We start from the raw sequence: 14,616 nt of genomic DNA on the forward strand, positions 1-14,616 counted from the left end.
TAAGAGGTCCTGAAAATGTTTTCTGCATTGCCTAATGTCATGCTCTGATCTGTGTTTGAGCAAAAAGAGTGATCTAGGGCGTCAGTATGAGTGTCTGTTGGTGCACAGGGAGAAAATAAATGTGCAATGTCGTCCGTAAATCCTGCGTCAGCGCCACAGTGCACCTCTCTCATCAAACAGAGCAGGTTGACTGCTGTCCTGTCGGCCTCCAAGCAGAAATCCAGATTTCCCTCCAGCCCGTCTGTTGCAGCGCAGGCTTGAACAGGTGCAGCGTTTTTTTCCGCTTCAGTGGTAACCCAATGATCCAAGTTCAAAAAATGTGTCTCCACGCTGTCGCCTGTAGAAGAACAAAGGCCTTTTGGTGCTCCACCTGTATCCAGTTTGAATTTTGGGCCCCTAACGTCCACCTCTGCACATTTAAAGTTGTCATTATACAAATCTAATGTCCTGCAAGCAATTGCGAGCTCTGCTTCCTCTTCCATATTCGAAGCAGGGCATTGTGCTTCCCTGCCTGTCGCTGTGTTTTCACTTTCTGCACAGCCAGGAGTCATACGAGGAGCCATGGGCAGCAACATCCTTCGTCCTCGGTCCCAGTGCTGCCACAATGGGACAGCTTTCCTTCCTTCTACCTCTTCTACCTCACCTAACCACTCCCTCTCATTGCCAAAATTCCCCTCATCCACACTTTCACTATCACTTCCTGGCTTCTGCATTGATTCTGAATTTCTCAACAGTTCTGCAATTTCATCATCTAATTGGAGACAGCATTGTTCATCACACACTATCGGCGTAGAAGAGAGGTAGAGTTTGTCCATTAGTGGTTCCCCTTTCAACTCCTGAACTAGTTTTGTATTATTTCCGTGAATAACTTGATGTTCATACAGGGGATGTTTTTCTGGCCTGGACCCAGTGCTGTCGGGTTGATCCGCTGACCGCACAGACTCCCATCTTGCCTGTTTGAGGTCAGATCCCCTAAACATCGACGGCCCACATTTGCTCACCTGGCTGATCTGGCCTTGGTTGAGGTGCCAGTGGGAGGTAGATCTTCGAGGATTCATCAGATCAGATCCTGGTTTAGATACTGCAGGTGCCATCCACTCGGTAAGTTGATGGGCCCGGATCCCGGCAGCAAAGGCCCAGGTAGGAACCTCATCAAACTGGGCCATGCCGACAGCCTCTGCTCCTAGGACATTGATGTCTAAAAGAAAGACAGCTACTAGCAGAGATGAATGAGTTTCAGGTTGTTGTTATTTCTTTAAAGGGACACAGTGATTTTATGCAGGAGGCGTTCTCATTTAAAGAGGGGGGTGTTTTTGTGGTTGGAGAGGAGGTTGTCTTGTTAGAATCATTTCAGCTATTTGTATCGGAGTGCATGTGAAAGACTTTTATTTCCTGGAAACAGAGGTGTCGTCATTATTGGGAGGTGAAGTTAGATTATGCTTACACAAGGAGAATATTTGTTCAGTTGCAGACTGAATACTACCATCAATATTCCTACATCAACCCTGTTATTTATTAAGAAAACTAGAATAAATTTTGTCCAATAACACCAAATAGTTTGCTATTTTCTTCATCATCATCATCATTCTCCTCATGCTGTTAGTTTAACACATATCATTTCGAGTGCAGTATCACAAACAACTCACTTCTATAACAAATAAAAACATTATGTCAACACATTTACATAGTACAGTAGTCATTTGTTTATACATGCTTGATTATTAAATATATTGCTATATATTACATTTTGATATAATAAGAATAATATATATATATATGTATATTGCTTATGATACTTTTCACTGAATGTTCCTTATATCTGAGCAGCATCGAAAATAAAAGATCACCAGATTTTGATGGGTCATTGTTTCCCTCTGTGTCAGAATACAACAATGGAGGACATGCATTTGTTTATTTTCTAAATTAAATGTTGACCCATCATGGTTTAACACTTCCACACATTTACTTTGTTTTGCAATCAGAGGAATACAACAATTGTTCACATAAACCGAGCCGTGCTAACCACAGTGTGCTCTTTCCTCCAGGTGCTACATGACCCCAAGTGACCTAACCTGTATACACCATAACTATTAAATAGTCCACTCTATTGTCTACTCTAGGGAATAGAACTGGTTTGGCTAAACAATACACACCTAGTTGCCATGTCTTGTATTACCATACATCATTTCCTTAGTATCACTGCTCCGGTCACACCTCTTGCACCACAGAAAGGGTCAGAAAGTAAAGGTGTTAAATTTGAAATTCAAAACACAAATATGAGTGAGGGGTTTGCCTCCTCGCCGCTCTAAACTTGTTGATGGTTGAGCCAGTGGTTAGCAGCTAACAGCGCAAACAGCTGCAACAGAACAAATACCTGTTTACCTGTGGGAGTAAAACACGTATCTGTGTATCTATACACAGTTAATGATTGTTTGCTGGTATATTAATGTTCTGAGTTGCGAGTTAAGCACCTTTGATGATAGAAAGGCAGCTTGTTAAAGTGAAAGAGGGTCAAGAATTTGTTGGTGCTCATTCTTGTCAAGAATAGTTCATTTAAAATAGCGAGAGACACTGGTGCTTTGCCAAATATCATAAAGCAGCTGAAATAATGTTTTAGTATTCCAAATCAAAAATAGTTCAGTTTTTTTATTTTGGTACCCTTCCTGTTCATTGTATCCTTAAGGCGGTAAAGTATTAGTTATGGACACTATTATCTTTAGAACCTTCACTCAAATTGTTGTGCTTGTGTTCTATGAAATAAAAACTGACTGTATTTTTTGCAGGATTTGTATTTTTCTACATGGACTGAATTTCCTTACATGGAGAAAAAACATTTCAGTGCTTTAAGTCTTTTATAACTCAACAGACTGCAACCTAGACAATCAGAGATACATGTGAGAAATACTTTTTCTGTGTGGCTGTTGTTCTAACTGTTAGCAGGATGCAGATGCAGTTTCACATGTGTTTTTTGAACCCTAGAGGAACTACCACCATCGATGGCATATGTACACGTACACACACACGCACACACACACAAATAGAACATGGTCAGACTCAGTTAAACTGTGTTCACACCATGTATAAAAACACTAGCCACACAGTCAATATCATTATGAGTGAAATACGTTGTCAAAACACTCAAAGTGCAGATTCTAATATTAACGACAACGCTATCTCAATTATAATTGATTAAAAACACATAAAACAAAAAGGATCTTGCATTAATAGTTTAGTAACTTTGATAGTAAAACATTGATGGTGATTTTATATTATTTATTTATTTTTATAAATCAGTTAAAGCACATAACACAATACAATTTGTCTAAAACAATTGTCTATAACAAATAATCTTATAAAAAATAATTCAATTAAATATTGGTATATTTTGCCTGCAGCATTTATCCATTGAAACATTTTCAAAACATGCACCATTTGGTCACTGTCTTCAATAGAAAAATTAGAAAGTTAAGTTTCCTGATATACACAGTACTCATATCTTACATAAACACAAAATGAAAACAGAAGTTAGGATTTTTACACTATGCTGATGATACTGCGTTTAGTATGTAAAGGACTTGATCAACTGGGTTTAAACCCCAATGATGATACCATCATTTGACTTTCTCTTCCTGCTCACTGCAAAATGTCTTCGTAGTGAATGGTTATACGTTTCACACAACTGTTTGATTTCCTCCATGACGATCAGAGATTTAACTTCCCCAAAGAGCATCCCCTTTACTACGGCACAATTCGGAGAGTCTCTTTCTCTTTACATCTACGAAGAGAGCTAACTGTTTATATTCAGTAATTTAGAATCCACAACAGTTCCGGACAAAGACACATTCAACTAAATGTCTTCATGACCTATGGGGGGGCGCCTACCAGACCGAGCCTCTGGCCTCTGCCCAGGTCTCCACCTTGAACATGAACGAATAAGTCATAAGTATGCCTGTGTACAAAGCCTCATATGGCTCCTCTGTGCTGTAAACTCCATTAAAACAAATCATTGAGCCACTGTTTGTCATGGTCCTATGGTTTTTCTTCTTTCTCTCATTTGTTTCAAGTCCTCTCCTCTTGAATCTTTTCATCTTTGTTCGTGGTCCTTCCTGCCTTTGTGTTTCCTTCCTCTGACACCGATTTGTTCGACCTGCTCCTCGTCAACCCTGCTGTAACTTGTCCCTGATTCTTTCCTTATGTATAAAGTCTCTGTGCTCTGGTGGTCTTTAGTCAGTCAGTCTTTGTTGTCTGCATTGCTGCGTGGAGTTTTGTACCTGTATCTGGCTGCTTTTTGGACACTCGGTTTGTAAGGCTTTTTTTTTTTTTAAATCAATTAACTGCACCAGTCGGCCTGCTCTTGTATCTGCAAACGGGTCCTCCTGCACTCCAAACCCCCAAACTGTTTCACTGAAAGACATGTTCCTTTAATGTGATGAACAGGGCACTGAACGTTTGAGTAAATCCCGTCCTGCTGCTATAAACAGTCTAGAACACCTCGTGTATTAATCCGCAGGCCAAAATAGTCCCCGTTAAAGACATTATTTACTCCAGTTTCACCTAAAGTTTAGTGAAAACTACAGTGCAAGTTTATATCTTCAGATTGAAACAATTGGCTTTTCACTTGGAGTCACATAGAGGCTGTGTAATGCTGACTGTATTGATAGACAAAACAACCCATTTTTATTTGATTTTTTTTAATGTTAATTATAAGAAAATAACAAATAAGAATATCGTCAGCTTTATCCTTTCAGATAAACATGTCATATTGCCTTATATCAATTATACTTCAAGGATTTAAAAGTGTATTTATCTCAGCTCAAGTATAAAAATGTTATATACAGAGTATCCCCAGAGTGGTGGTTTTGAGGTTATGTTTGATTTTTTTGATGCAAGCTTTCATGTTCAAAATTAGGTTGAAGTGCATATTTGAAGAAGACAAACCATCATTATAAAGCTGAAATTCTTTCTCAATATTCCACTGCACTGCGAGGTCCTGACCAAGCTGCTGCCTGTCATGAATTACAATTATATTGACATAATTCTGACAGGCTTTTTGGTGAATGTTTCATTATTAATGATATCTGCTCTCCTAAATGTGTTTCTTATTCAGTAGTTAATCATTTCTACCACACTCTCATCATGCCATCTCGCTCTGTGTTCTGGTCCAATATGGCTGCCATCGGAGCGGGTTCAGGTGTTGCTCTTCTCCTCCGTCACACGGTTGGAGCAGTAGTCCTGAATACCTGGAGGAGGAGAGAGCAGTGGACTGTGATGGGGATGATAACGGTAGATTTGATGAAGATTTCCAAGGTAACATATATATTATACCTTTGTGTTTAAAGATCTTTGTGCGTGTGTGCGTGTATTTCCTTTTTATTAACTGTCTGCTGAATCAATGTGAATCTTCTGTTACACAAACCACATTTGACTCCTCAACTTTAATCCCACAAGTAGTTATTGAATTTCGTTCACTCCCTCTTCCCTTTTAGTCGACTGCTTCCCATTAATTGTTGGTGATCACTTCTTCTTTCAATACATTTAATCGGAATTTGGACTTCAAGCAAACCATCCAGTCATCAAAAAAATAAGAAGGGACTTCACTGGAATCCGTGTGTGCGTCAAACTTCCTGTCTCCGAAATGTAACCGAATCTACAATATGAAGCGGGAGGAGGCCAAGCAGACGTCTCAGACGCTTGTGTACGCGTGTTGGGTTTTTGTTCCTGTAAACACTCACTCTGCACGATGTTCAGGTAGACTTTAGCAGCGGGAGAGTCGGGGACTTCGCTGAGGAAAGACTTGCCCTCGTCGCAGCTTCGCGCTATCCTCGGGTCTAGAGGTACCTTTCCTAACAGGGGAAGATTGAGATCCGCACACATTCGCTCTGCGCCGCCGCTGGTGGGAGGGAAGATCTGTGAAGTGTTCTGCAAGAGAGGGGACAAAGAAAAATATAAGCCATGTATGCATTTTTAGATACTAAAGTACCACAAACTACAAGTACGCTCTCTATGCAAGCTTAGCTCAGGAATGAAATGAACAGCCAGAGTTACATTTTATAGTTAATATTTATAGAGTCTGAACAAGTCAACACGGCCTTTTACCCTTAGCCTTTTACCTGGCCAGAGACGAGAATGACACCTGTAACCATGGCAACTGCAGCGCTAAGAAGATCCAAAAATTGGATTAAAATGTCATTAGTTTTGTTTACTAAAAGTTACACAGTAAAACGACCAAAGTTTGACTAAAACTTATATTAATCTATTTAATCTATTTATTTCTTATTGGACCTTTATTCACAATGCCTATAAAAAGTATTCACCCCCCTTGGATGTTTTCCCCTTTTGTTGCTTTTATACATGAAATCATGGTCAATATAATTTGGCTTTTTTGACAAGAATTTGCAAAAAAAGCTTCTTTCATGTCAAAGTGAAAACAGATTTTTACAAACTAATGTCAATTAATTAAAAATATATAGTGTAAAATAAGTGTTTGCATAAATATTCACCCCCTTTAAAGTGACTGACCTAATTCAACAGAGGTCCAGCGTGTTGATGCCAGCAGTGTCACAATTAGTGAAAAGAATCAGTCCTATCCTGTGCACTGCATACACATACTGCATCTGTGACTCTCTCACGGCCTGTGTGTCAACAGAAACCAGCTTCCTAATGCTAGCTTGTGTTTGACCTAATTCAGACAGCAACGGTAGCACTTTTAAGAACATCTTTGTAGCAAAGATTAAAGAAGATCATGAAGCTTTAAGGCTCCTTAGCAACAGCCAGTCCCAACTTGTTTCACTCTAACAGATGAAGTGACAGCTCAGTGGTCATGTTTGTTCTACCGTGCCCTCCATCCACTGTTTCTCTTTGCCTCCTGTGGCTGTCTGCCAAAACAGTCCAGACGTCTGCTGGTTTCGCCTATGTTTTTTATGTGTGTGTGTGTGTGTGTGTGTGTGTCTGGCCGTCTGTTTGCAACACCGTGTATGCACATCTGTCAGTGACCTTGCATGAAGGACAAACGAAGCCACTCATGTTCTCCACCACTCCGATGATCGGCAGCTTGACCTTCTGACAGAACCTGATCTCCTTCCGCACATCCTGCAACGATACCTCCTAGAGAGAGAAAGAACGAAAGAGAGAAACAGAAAGAGAAAGGTGAAGCAAGGAGAGGATGGGGAGGGAACTAACACACTAGTGAAATAAGTGAAAACAGTTTTCCTTTCCCTCCCAACTGCTATCATGGTTTACAGGGATAGACTGTGCAGATTGAAATGTTTATGTTGGTTTGGTCGAGTAAAAGCTGGAGGAATGAGGAAATGATTCCACTGCTGTCTGACATCATAAGTCAAGGTCTAATTTAAGTATCAGGAAGTGTTTGTTCAGATTGGTAGAAGAACAATGGTTCCTTGTGAGAAACACTGTGCAGGGACACGACATTACAAGTTACATTACAAGGGACAGCACGGGAATTATGTTGTTGTTTACAAACTGATAAACAAATGACTACTAAACATGGTGGATTATAACTGTTTATGATGCGGTGACAGTAGTCACTGCATCAGTCTCACTGGATCATAGACTTTTTATGGGTTTATGTTAAAACAGCTTCCTCTGTCGGTGGCCATATGATAATTACATGTTGCAGATAGTTTTTTTATTGAATAAAACTATAAAACAAAGTGAGAGTGTAACAACAGCTATGATTATGGTTGAAATGATGCACCGGGATTACTTTGCTGCCCAATGTTCAACTGTGAATATACGACTGTTATGCAATAACAAAATGAATTCAGTGAGAAAACGATGGTCAGTGTCTCAGACCACTTTCACATCATGTTTACTTTATCTGCCAGCACCTTCCAGAAAGTTTGGTTACCCCTCAATATTGTCATGTGGTAAATACAGCGTGGTGAAGTTTTGGCTGTTGACACACTTTAGTGAAGGTTAGGATTCATTTTAAGACCCTCAACCAGCCTTGTGAGCTTAACATTTCACAGCATTATTTTTCCATAACCCCCCCCCCCCCCCCACAGCGGGTGGTAGCGTGCTGTATTCAGCTGTGGGTTAAACGTGGAGGTGGAGGTGGAGGGAGGACTGGCGACAGTCACAGCAGTGATGGAAGCGAGGGGTTTTCCACTAGAGATGAATTTAGATCCCACCCTACTCAAAACACATCGCGTAATGGCAAACTGAGGTCCTCCTCTCTGTGGTTTTCTTCCTTTGTGTTTCCTGTTTGCTAAAGTTCTTTCTTTAGGGAGATTACAACAAAACCTTGTGTTGACTGCAAACTGCACATTGTTTGTCTAGGAAAATGGCATTCTAGCTGGAATTATCTTTGCTGTCTCATGAAAACACAGAGTAACCAGTAGCATGGTCAGTAGCCTCTATGCTGCTGCATCTATGCTGCATTCACGTGGAATCAGGCAGACGGTAGACCCGATATCATATCAGTGGACGAGTGCAGGACGGTAAAATGAGATGAGGCCGGCAAAGAATATTGCAACAATAAAAAAAAAGGTAGAAGATATTGCCGTCAAAATTTAAGATATTGAAACTTTTTGCAGTCCTCTGCGACTGAATTAAAAACTGAAGTTACGCATCTCTCTCAAAACGGAGAAAGTTGTTTAAGTTTGCAACAGAATATTTAGAGAAAGCTGCATTTTATATCTTCCTGCATCGCTAGAATAATAACACAAAATCATTTTATTTAATATATTTTATTCCATAACTCTTGTTTCATTTAGTCAGACTGTTGTTTGTTCTTCCCATGCTGTCCAGAAGGTGAAGGGCGTCTGTCCGATTGCTTGTGAACGCAGCATAAGATGACTGCAAAATGCAGGCGTTTGAAGCAATGTTGCGTTTTGAGTAAAGGGTCGTGATTCTGTCTGTTAATAACGTTTACGGTTATTGGTGTTAGTATCACTATCATTATGACTGTCTAGCGTTACATAAAAAACCAACAGCTGAATGAACAACTCAAGGTGGCTGAAATTCATTCTCAGAAATGTAGGAAATCACCAACTGAAGTACAAGTAGTCAAATCAGGAGGATTGAAGGTAGACGAAGATGATATTTGGTGGTGGAACTTCCCTTTACAGTGGATGTAAAGGCAGCTGTTCATGTGAGTTACTGCACTCCGTCATGGGTTGTATATGTGAGCATGTGTGTGTGTGTGTGTGTGTGTGTGTGTGTGTGTGTGTGTGTGTGTGTGTGTGTGTGTGTGTGTGTGCTACCTGTGGTGTGGTGATGATGACTGCTCCGTCAACGTGGGTGGAGCTCAGGTACTGGACGAGCGACAGGTGTTCGTCAGAGGTGCCAGGGGGCGTGTCCACGATGAGGTAATCCAGCTCCCCCCAGTCGACATCCCTCAAGAACTGCTTGATCATCCCTGATTTCAGACAAACGCCACACAGCTTATAATGGTGGGACATTTGGAAACAGTTTGACACATTTTACACACACATACACACACAAAAGCACACACACACACACTACCATTCTTCTTTGGTCCTCTCCAAATCACAGCATCATCAGGGCTACTTAGCAGGAAGCCAATAGACATGACTGCCAGGTTGTCATCCACATACTGCAACAAACAATACACGCACATACATATTTGTTTAGGAAATATGCAAATTTCTATAAAGAATGAAATATTAAAAACTAAAGCAGCATTGTTTAAATTGACTCACAACAGGAGACCATCCTGAGCCGCTCTGGTGAACCTGAACAGAATTACAGATTACAGCTCTGAAGTAAAAGCTTCACAGTATATTTGTGTATTGCCGTTAACATTTCTGCCCACGACTCACCTGTTCTCCCTCTAAGCCCATGATCCTGGGAATGGATGGACCACAGATATCTATATCCAGCAGGGCAACCTGAAAACAGAGACACACTTTAGCCTCCTGGGTAGTGGAGTCTGTGATAAGATGAATTGATCTGAAAGTTCAGTTCTGTAATCTTGTAAAAAACTACATCTGTCGTGGCCTTCCATTCCACATCGAGTCTTATATCCTCAAAAAACAGTCAAGACCAGTGAGGTCTGTGGTTTACAGAAAGTTGTTTACATGACTCTACTATACACAGCAACTAAGTTATCATAAATACAACATTGACTGCTGTGTCACTGACAGCTCAGCTGGGGTTATGGACAGGATTAGCTAAACTAGAACATGAAGGCGTTTAAAAGCAGCTGGCGTACTGCAATGTTCAAATCTCAGGAGGAGCAATATTTGTTAAAAGCGAAAAGTGTGTAATAATAAAAAGAAAAAAAATATATATATTATCGTGCTGCAGAGATGTCCTGGCCTAAGCATCATTATCTTAAAACTTAAGAAAATATCTCTGTTTGGTACAGATGCTCACAAAAAAAAATCAATCATTTGTATATTTTTTTTAATGAGAAAACTGTTAATAATGATGTAAAAATCATCAGCAAAATTACGCTATTGCATTGGGAAGGCAATTTGATTTTTTTGATTTTCTTTTAAATGGTTCAGCCCTAATGGAAATTGCTTTCTGATCTTAAACCTCTGTTAACCATGTCAGAGGTGACCCCTAGAGGCGTTTAGCTGATCTCCACAAGAAACAGTCACTGTCTTTAGACTAAACCTCAGGTACACCGTAGCTTCAAAGCACACAGCAAATGGGCTGGAGAATTTGGAGCCTTACTGGTTTTGTTTTTTGAAATACCAGCTTGTGGCTCTATGGTTTCAGCGCATTGAAAACCAAGATAAAAATCTAAATATTACCTCCTTCGTGCTGTCACTAGCCAGAGCGTGAGCCAGGTGAGCACTGAAGGTACTCTTCCCCACGCCTCCTTTTCCAGACAGCACAAGGATCTTGTGTTTGACTGTTGACATCTTCGCTCCTATCTCTGCTATGGCTGGAGATGAGACAAGGGAGGAGATGAAGGAGGGAGGAGACTCTCAAAACAAGGGTTCACCTAAAGCTTCTAACCTTTCCTTTTTAAATCATCTCATTAATACCACATGTATTGGTTGAACTGTATATGAATTATTAGGATATTAAGATGCGGTAACAGTCTTACCAGGGTCGGGGGCCTTGGTGGCTCCAGAAGCACATATCTTCTGGTTGGGACAGCCCTCACATGACGATGACTTTCCTGCTTGCTCACTTTCTGTACCCGGGCAGTCTGAAAGGATAAAACACAGAGCAGGTACGAGTGTGTTATTAATATTAGATCATCTTAAACTGATCAGAACCAAACACACATGTTCTGGTTGCTAATGATTAAATCACGTCTATGGTTGAAATATTTATACATTATTAGTCACATTACTATTATTATTCCCTGTACTATTACGCTTATTGACTTGCTTCTACCCTGGAGTCTTTGTGCTTTCTCGCTTCGCAGGCTTCTATAAATCGTGGCTGTACCTGGACCGTGGTCGTGCATCCTGCTACGGCCCTGCTGACACCGACTGCTACCACCATTATTATTACTAGTCACATTACTATTACTATTACCTGTACCATTAAGCATTTTAGCTTTACTTCCACCCTGAAGCCCTTTTTGCTTTCTCGCTTTGCAGGTTTCCATGAATCGTTGTGGTACCTGGACCGTAGTCGTGCCTCCTGCTGTGAGCCGACTGACACCCACTGCTACTTCGATTATTATTATTAATCACATTACTATCCCTATTTCAGAATTATAAATCTACTATAATAATTGCTGCTGTTATTATAAGTAGTAGTGGGGCGGCTGTGGCATAGTGGAGAGCAAGGTAGTTCTCCAATCAGAGGGTCAGTGGTTCGATACCCGGCTTCGGCAGTCGATGTGTCCTTGGGCAAGACACTTAACCCCAAGTTGCTCCTGAAGGCTTGCCATCGGTGTGGACTGGATGTTGCATGAATGTTAGTTAGAGTCTGATGGTGGCACCTTGCATGGTAGCCTGTCATCAGTGTGTGAATGGGTGAATGATATGTAATATACTACTGATTGTAAGTCGCTTTGGATAAAAGCGTCTGCTAAATGACTGTAATGTAATGTAAGTAGTCTTCATGTTTTCCTTCGTTACTCTACTTACTACTCTTATTATATGAATCATTTATGTCATATACATTGAATGTGTTGTATCTCTGTTATGCTGTTCATTCTGTACACATGACATCTATTGCATTCTGTCCATCCTGGGAGAAGGATCCCTCCTCTGTCGTTCTCCCAGAGGTTTCTTCCTTCTTTCTCCCTGTTAAAGGGGTTTTTAGGGGAGTTTTTCCTGAGCTGATGTGAGGATGTCTCATGTGTACAGATTGTAAAGCCCTCTGAGGCAAATTTGTAATTTGTGATTCTGGGCTATACAAAATAAACTGAATTGAATTGAATTTTCCACACTGACTCTGGAGGCTGAGACCTGTGTCAGCAACATTGAATGGAGTGGTGAGGCAGCAAAAATGACCAATGTCACGTCAGGAAAAACATTTTAGTAAGTGCGTCATTGAACGTCATAACTCCACAGGCGATTTCTGTTTATTCATTGCATGTAAAGAAAGCAGCAGCAGCAGTACCAGTTCATACACATATGTAATAATATTAACAAGTTTAAAAACTCACGTTCAGGTGCATTATCTGGTACGTCTGCCATTTTTACTCGAGTGTCCTCCGCTTAAAGTCGTCCCCCTTCAAAGGTTCCGCATACGCACAGCTTCGATCCGATCCGTACGTTGCGGACCTTTGACATCCAATTGGGGAAAAAAAACAAAAAACAGAAGGGGAAAAAACAATGACAAGAAAATTACTAAAAAACAAGATGAGGTCATTTGCCAATATATCTAGATTTTTTGGAGAGTATTTGTTCATAAATCTTTTGGTGTTCTGGATGTGCATTCCATGTAATCATTGAAGTTGATGTTGGGTTGCATTGATGTCACTCATGCCTCAGAGTCATACAATGCCATACGATGGTTATGAGATTCTTCTAAAGGTCTTATTAACTTCCTTCAACATGATACTACTGTTTTTTTTTATTGCTTATTTATAATACTTGTTTTATTTTATTTTTTATTTTTCATTTTTTATTTTTTATCTTGTCTTCTTCTACTATGTCTCTTGTGTGCACTTTACTCTTATACGCTGCAATGTAAGCCTGCAAATTTCCCCGCTGCGGGACTAATAAAGGATTATCTTATCTTATCTTATCTTATCTTATTTATCTTATACATGTTGGTGAATTGCCATCACCATACATTTACAAGGTCATACTTTGGAAGTTTTCAACCAGACAAAACATCTGAACATGAATGTGCAAATGTTTAAACCTTCAGTGTTGCATAATAATTCATTGAACCATAGCTGTCTTATTTACAGAGCTGTCACAATGGTGTACCAAACAAGATTGTTGTAAGACTGACTGATATTGGGAATTGCAGTGAGCTGGAAAAGTATTCCATTTAATTCTTAGTGGTACTCAGTGTCTAACAGTATTCAGCATTCATTCAGCATTCAGTGTTCCTCAGTATTGTGTTTAACACAATTATCATGAGTACATGTAAGTTTGTTCATGTTGATTTGATTCTTTCCCTCTTGCATTTGTGTTCATAGTCTATATTAACAGCACGCTACGATAAATACAACTTAACATAATAGTTTTTTATACATCGGTGTGCAGTTTGCATGTGTAAAGTGCTATTTGTTTGGTGTTTGTGTGTAAAGTTGTGATGCAAAAATAACATTTTTAGAAGAGTTTATATGGTTGGTAAAGTGTTTGCTTTGCAAGCAATGTAAGATATTATTCATTTTGTGTACATGTTTTTGTGTGTAGAGTTTTGACAAAAAGGGCCCTAGTTTCAAACTTGGGTGATCTGGAGCTAAATTATAAAAAGTAATACATTTGTCCACTAGGTTGTGCTGTTGATTAATTTAGAAAAAGTTAGAGCAATACACATTCCCCCACATTCAGGAGAGGAAGGAGAGAGAGAGAGAGAGAGAGAGAGAGAGAGAGAGAGAGAGAGAGAGAGGAGAGAGAGAGAGAGAGAGAGAGAGAGAGAGAGAGAGAGAGAGAGAGAGAGAGAGAGAGAGAGAGAGAGAGAGAGAGAGAGAGAGAGAGAGAGAGATAGATTAGGGGCTTGTTTTCAAGTTTAAAACAACTTTGAATATAAGATACTGGAATGAATAGTTCTGAACTGATTCCTGATAATGTACAGTATGATTTCATGCAATGCACATTTTTTCAGGGCAAGCTTTGCTGACATAACACACACACACACACACACACAAACACACACACACACACACACACACACACACACACACACACACACACACACACACACACACACACACACACACACACACACCTGGCACATGAGCTCCCACAGTGCAAAAAGGTGATTCAAATGGAGAAAGATTTCACATATAGGGCAAACAACTCTATAGTGTTGTAGAGTTTTTTAAAAAGCATACATGTCAGATGGTCTACCACATTCAGTATATACATTGTTTACACAACACAATAGTGTTACTCATGTCAAACTGTGTTGTTGATGTCTCCTGAGGATATTAGTACCCTTTACAAGCACTTTATGGCCCTCCTGAATCGCCTAACTACTCACATTTATTATGTGTTACATGGTAATTATGACCAGAGCGGCATCAACATTGTG

At 40.0% G+C, this 14,616-nt stretch overlaps 1 protein-coding gene across 1 annotated transcript; it reads right to left on the reverse strand.

Annotated features, from left to right (window-relative positions):
- Nucleotides 1-4,671: 4,671 nt before the first annotated feature.
- On the reverse strand, nt 4,672-12,660 carry nubp1 (nucleotide binding protein 1 (MinD homolog, E. coli)). The gene is made up of 10 exons (XM_054607227.1): nt 12,569-12,660; nt 11,045-11,149; nt 10,746-10,879; nt 9,804-9,872; nt 9,684-9,716; nt 9,487-9,577; nt 9,225-9,379; nt 6,994-7,104; nt 5,733-5,919; nt 4,672-5,240 (listed from the first exon to the last, which is right to left on the reverse strand). The coding sequence occupies exons 1-10, from the start codon at nt 12,597-12,599 to the stop codon at nt 5,188-5,190; spliced, it is 969 nt and encodes a 322-aa protein (XP_054463202.1). The 5' UTR covers nt 12,600-12,660; the 3' UTR covers nt 4,672-5,187.
- Nucleotides 12,661-14,616: the final 1,956 nt, after the last annotated feature.

Source organism: Anoplopoma fimbria, chromosome 11, assembly GCF_027596085.1.
Source record: "Anoplopoma fimbria isolate UVic2021 breed Golden Eagle Sablefish chromosome 11, Afim_UVic_2022, whole genome shotgun sequence".
NCBI lineage: Eukaryota > Metazoa > Chordata > Actinopteri > Perciformes > Anoplopomatidae > Anoplopoma > Anoplopoma fimbria.

Coding starts and splice junctions, on each gene's coding strand:
- nubp1 (XM_054607227.1), bottom strand. CDS start 12,599: ATGGCAGACGTACCAGATAATGCACCTGAAC. Junction 11,150..12,568: donor ACCAGATAATGCACCTGAAC/GTGAGTTTTTAA, acceptor TTATCCTTTCAG/ACTGCCCGGGTACAGAAAGT. Junction 9,578..9,683: donor GCTCAGGATGGTCTCCTGTT/GTGAGTCAATTT, acceptor TGTTTGTTGCAG/TATGTGGATGACAACCTGGC.